This window comes from Arachis ipaensis, chromosome B04 (assembly GCF_000816755.2).
Source record: "Arachis ipaensis cultivar K30076 chromosome B04, Araip1.1, whole genome shotgun sequence".
Classification (NCBI taxonomy): domain Eukaryota; kingdom Viridiplantae; phylum Streptophyta; class Magnoliopsida; order Fabales; family Fabaceae; genus Arachis; species Arachis ipaensis.
This window is the reverse complement of record NC_029788.2, coordinates 99,463,511-99,469,532: the sequence shown is the minus strand read 5'-3', so window position 1 is coordinate 99,469,532 and position 6,022 is coordinate 99,463,511. Positions and strand designations below refer to the sequence as shown.

At 39.0% G+C, this 6,022-nt stretch overlaps 1 protein-coding gene across 1 annotated transcript; it reads right to left on the bottom strand.

The window, feature by feature from the left end:
- Nucleotides 5,282–5,767, bottom strand: LOC107636754. Its single transcript, XM_016340243.1, has one exon. The coding sequence runs from the start codon at nt 5,765–5,767 to the stop codon at nt 5,282–5,284; it is 486 nt and encodes a 161-aa protein (XP_016195729.1).

The window sequence follows — 6,022 nt, the reverse complement described above, 5'->3', positions numbered from 1 at the left end:
AGGCCTCAAAGCCCAAGAAACACAACAGAAGCTCAATATAGAAAGTGTATAAATAGGATAGAAGTTAAGTTAGAGGGGGACTTTGACTTTCACTTTTAGCTAGTTTTCCTTTTTTTTGTAATTGAATTCAGAGCTATGACTCACTAAACCCCTTTCATTGGGTTAGGGAGCTCTATTGTAATTCAATGAATCAATAATAGTTTTATTTTCTTCTTCAATCTTTTCTCTTGAATTTTGTTAGAAAGCTTCTCGATCTAATTCCATTGGGTAGTTGTCTTGGGAAAGAAACTACCCATAATTGGAATCCTTCGGAACCTTGGGAAAGGAATGGAGGATTCATGCTAGAGAAGCTTTCTCACAGTGAATTGATTCCCTTTTAATTTCAGCAATTTAGCTTCTCGCTCTTTAATTCATGTAATTTTACATTCCGCAATTCTCATCTCAATCTTGATTCCGCTCAACTAGAACACACTTCTAATCTGAATTGCTCATTCAACCAATCCTTGTGGGATTCGACCTCACTCTATTGTGAGTTTTTACTTGACGATAGCCGGTGCACTTGCCGGAAGGAATTTTGCCGATCGTGCAATTTCCTAAATCGTAGCATAACAAGTTTATGCGCATCAAGTTTATGGCGCCGTTGCCGGGGATTGGTTTTCGATTGACAATTCTCCAATTGGAGGTTAACTAGATTGAGCAATTTTTCTTTTCTTTTGTTAATAGTTTTTGTTTCAGTTTATTACTGCTAATTTCTGCAAATTTTAATTTGTTTTCTTTGCTTATTCACTTGTTAGGATACTAACCACTAGCTGTTTGTGATATTGCCTCACTATGGAATTTCCACTATCTTTGGATGAGTATTGTTTGAGACTGAGCACATTGCAAAAAAGAAAGGAGTATCCATCATCTTTTGGTCAATCAAAATTCATGAGAAACTCTCCACCACCACAGAATGATTCATGTTATTATGCTCATGGTGGGTGGGAGTATCAGGAACAGGAAACGGGATACTTTCCAGAGCCACAAAATGGTCCATGTTTTGGTGAATTTGATCACTACTCAAGTTGTGGCTGGGAAGATCAAAACCAAAGAGATTTCACTTATTCACACCCCATTCATCAAGCGCCATCACCTCTGAATTATCCAACCTCACCTCCTAGTTTTACATATCCAAATTCTTCATCACTTGAGCATTTCTCAGCACAAAATTCCTTTTCAAATTCATACAATTCATTCCACTACACACAAGAGTCATACCACTACCAACACCCCAACCAAAGACTCTATCAGCCCACACAAAACACATACCCCCAGCCACCATATCACAGCCAAGATAATCAACCCCACCAACCTAAAAGAAAATGCCAAAGGCTTGTGCAACACATGACACTGAGCAACAAGGAGCAAATAAGCTCAAAGAAAAAGAAAAACAAAGGAAAGAAACTTGCCAAGGATATGTGAATAACAAGAGGCCATAGCAGTGTTTTAGTGGAAACATAAAAAGTGACATTCTTACCTAAGAAACAATAAAGTGATGCTGCAACAACTTTCTGCATGAACACACCATTAATCAATGTCAATTTGGAGATCTCAATATCTCCTATAACCCAATGAATTCCCCATTTCTGATTTACCACTTTCTCTTTACATTCTGCAATTAAATTCATGCAATCACCCCCATCCCTTTTAATTTCAGCAATTTAGCTTCTCGCTCTTTAATTCATGCAATTTTACATTCCGCAATTCTCATCTAAATCTTGATTCCGCTCAACTAGAACATACTTCTAATCCGAATTGCTCACTCAACCAATCCTTGTGGGATTCGACCTCACTTTATTGTGAGTTTTTACTTGACGATAACCGGTGCACTTGCCGGAAGGAATTTTGCCGATCGTGCAATTTCCTAAATCGTAGCATAACAAGTTTATGCGCATCACACATTCAATCACAGGCATATAACATTGGGATTTTATTTGGATAGTGGTGTCCAGCACCTCTTTGGGTTGCTAAATGTTCTGTTATAGAGCTACTCTTGAATGTGAGTTTTCAATCGATAATCCCAAGTTAGTTAACTCAACTTACCGGGTGATGAAGCACCCCTCGGATTTACTAGCCCAAGTATATCTCCTAACATCAATCACCACAGACACTTATCCAAATTTTGTCATTGATGCCTAGCTTTTCATTCTTTGTTCTTTGTTTTCTTTATTTCTCTTTTTCTGCTCTTCAAATTTTTTGTATTACTCCATTGTCAAGGATCTTTGTGCTTCTAACTTCTTGAGTCTTATAACCCTTAACCAACAAGTTTTGTGTAAGCAAGCATCTTAACTCCTTTTAATTTCTTGAGCCCTGATTCGTTCACAATGAAAGCATATATGTACTAACACTTTTTATCAGACAACCTTATTCTTCCTAAGCTAGATTCCTCTTTGTTTTTGTTCAAACTACATCTTTTATTCCATTGGCAAGTAAAAGTACTTAAGACAAGCAAACATTCCAAGCATATGAGTGATACATGGAATAAGCAACATAAATGAAAATGCATAAAAGAAAACAACCTAGAAGGTATACCATGTTTCAGACATACATCTTCTTTATTTCATAAAGCACTAAAAAAAGAACTTCACCATCTTTAGTCTTTATGTCCCTTTCCTTTGCTTGATTCTCCTTGCTTTCCTTTGTCCTTTGGATCTTCTTTCTTCTTCTTTCTTACTTCTCCTTGTTGTTTTGTTGTTGAGTCCTCCTCTTCTCTTTTCCATATTCCTGAGCTTATCATCCTCTCCTTTAGCCTCTCAGCATTAAATTTCACCCTTGCAATTTCCTGCTCTTCTAATATCTTGTGCGCTTCATTAAATTTTTGGATTTGTGGGTTGAGCACTGAGAGTGTTCCACAAAGGTAGCTGAGTTTTTCTTGGGTGCATATATCATAATCAATTCTGTCTCTATGTCTGGCCTCCTTGAACATTCTGCTTTCATTGAATTCTCTGTGAAATGTGTCTTGTCTAGCATCCATCCTATGGAGAAGCTCCCTTTGCTGAGCTTGCTCTTTCCTTAGTTGAACTTGTTCTTGTATTACCTTCTCCATGGATCTTTCATATTCAGCAGTAGAGTTGTTGATGACTTCATACATCTTGGCATGTTGTTCTTGTTGTAGTTCCATCATGTGTGTTTGATATTCACTTTGCTGACCCATCCATTGAACTTGATCTTCTCTTTGCTGATTCATTACTTGCCAAAGGTCTCTTTGTTGTTGAGCTTATTCCTCTTGGCTTCTTTGAATTTGTGAATATTGCCCAGAGATTCCTTCCAAAGCGGCTTAGAGTTGATTCATGTTCAAGGTACTTGGTTCTTCCATTTCTTGGCGCTTTTCCTCTTGTCTTGCTTCTTTACTTTTCTTTCTTCTTGCTAGAGGTTGCCTTTCCAATTGGGTCGTGGTGACAAATTCCAATCTTTCCTTGGTGAGAGGCTTTCCAATGGACACCACGTCAGTCTCTTTAAATTCTTCGAGAGGCACTCTAGCTTCTTCACATAAGCGCAGAATAGTACTAGGATATCCTAGCCAACTGTCTTGTTTGACCTTTTCAGCTATGTCAATGATGTTATTTGCTATAACTTCTCCCACATTAATTTCCCCTCCTTTCATTATGCAGTGGATCATTATCGCTCTGTTCACTGTCACCTCGGAGTTGTTTGAAGTAGGAATTAGTGATCTCCTCACTATGTCATGCCATCCCTTTGCTTGAGGTGTGAGATTACCTCTTCTAAGTTTGAGTGGTAGCCCATGTGAATCCAACACCCGGTCCGTGCCTACTTTGCACAAGTCACTTAGCACATCCTCACATCTTGCTTCACGCTAAACTCTTTCCTTATAGCGAGTTTGTTTGAACTGTTTTGGCTTGATCTTTAGTACCCTGTTGATGGTGTTTGGACTAAAGTCAACAGTCACCCCTCTTACATAGCTCTTGTATGGCTCTTCATCGTCAAATTCTCTTATCAGATTGGTGTAAAACTCATGGATGAGAACCATGCTCACTTCTTGAGGTTGACTACAGAGAAGCTCCCATCCCCTTTTTCTAATTATTTTTTGTATCTCAGAGTATTCCTCCTTTCTTAGCTTGAAAGGTAACTCCGGGACAACGTCTTTGCCTATCATCCAACTAAAGACGCGCTCATTGCGTTTGGATTTGAATCTTCTTCGATCAAAGGTGTTTTGTTCTTCTTCTTCTACGGGTTGCTTGTCCTTTCCCTTCCTAGCTCTTAATGATGAGGCCATTGAAATTCAATTGCAAGGGTTAAATCTTCCAACACCAAACTTAGAGGAATGCTTATCCTCAAGCATAAAGAAAATGTTTATGAAGGGAGTTTAGATGGATATGGCCACAAGGTAAGGAATGTAAGCTTGAAAGTGATTGTGAGAGGGAATGAAGAAGTGGGGTGGTTCGGGTAGGCTAGGGGAAATAGTGCATCCTGAATTTTGCTAAGCAATTCTTAGGATCAAGGCCAAAATCTGTGAAGCAAGGATGCTTAAAGGGTTGAGTGTGATTTCGGCTGAGGTGAATTGATGAAATGTGGTGATGGAGAGTGGTATATATATACGTGAGGACAAAGTGAGGTTTGATGATTGTGGTTGGAGTGGTTAAAGTAATATTTATGATGGGAGAATGGTCTTGATGGTTCGGTCAAGGCATGGGAAACATGAATCTTCTTTGCCTAATGCATGCTAAGGTGTTTTCCTCAATGCACACAATCCAAGGTACATGTGGATGTACAAAACCCAAGGCACATGTGACTTCTCCTTTCTTGTGTGTGTGTCCGTGATCCTCCCTTCAAGATTCTCCCATCACTTTTTTCTTTCACTTCCCTGCAGCAAGAATACAAAGGCTTTAGAATTTCTTGTAATGCTTGGACTCATACTAAGGAAATTCAACGAGATCATAATGAAAAAAAAAATTTTAAATCTAATGGTTGCTTTCATATAACTAAAAGAGATAACTACACTGTTGCTCCATGGTCTAGCATTTTCGTGTATGTATGGACACCAAACTTAGTTTGTGACTAAGTGTTGTAAAAAAAACTTTTGCAATTGCTTCAAGATTGACCACACCAAACTTAGTGCCTTGCATACACTATGTGCTAGTTCAATCTTTATTCTCTTAGATGTATATGATGCAACCTCTCATTATTGATCACTAAAGCATGAAAATAAAAGACTCCTGTGCATGGGTTGCCTCCCATGAAGCGCTTGTTTATTGTCCTTAGCTTGACATTGTAGCTCCCTTGCTTATGTTAACAAGTGCACACTTTCTTCCTTGCTCCAGGGGCCACCAAGATAGAGCTTTACCCTGTGACCATTGACTGTGAATGTCTCCTTTGAGGCTTCATCAAGTAATTCCACATAGCCATGAGGGGAAACTCTTGCGATGGTGTATGGACCAGTCCATTTGGATTTAAGCTTTCCAGGAAAAATCTTTAGCCTAGAGTTGAAGAGCAGCACTTGTTGGCCTGGTTCAAATGTCCTTGGAGAGATCTTCTTGTTATGCCACCTCTTTGCTTTTTCCTTGTATATTCTGGCATTCTCATATGCTTCAAGTCTGAATTCTTCTAACTCATTGAGTTGCAACAGTCTCTTCTCTCCTGCTACTTGGGCATCAAGATTTAGAAGTTTTGTGGCCCAAAAAGCTTTGTGTTCTAGCTCTACAGGTAAATGGCATACTTTTCCATATACCAGCTGAAATGGAGATCTTCCTATGATATGCCCAGAGTGCATCATCCATCTTTCTTGCCCAATCTTTTCTTGTTGCTCCCACAGTTTTCTCCAAAATTCTCTTTAGCTCTCTGTTTGTAAGTTCAACTTGTCCATTTGTCTGTGGGTGATAGGGTGTGGCTACCTTGTGGGTTACTCCATATCTATGGAGGAGGGAGTTCAATTGTTTGTTGCAAAAGTGACTTCCTCCATCGCTTATAAGTCCCTTTGGCACCCCAAACCTAGTGAAGATGTTTCTCCTTAGAAATTGCAATACCA

Coding starts and splice junctions, on each gene's coding strand:
- LOC107636754 (XM_016340243.1), bottom strand. CDS start 5,767: ATGCACTCTGGGCATATCATAGGAAGATCTCCATTTCAGCTGGTATAT.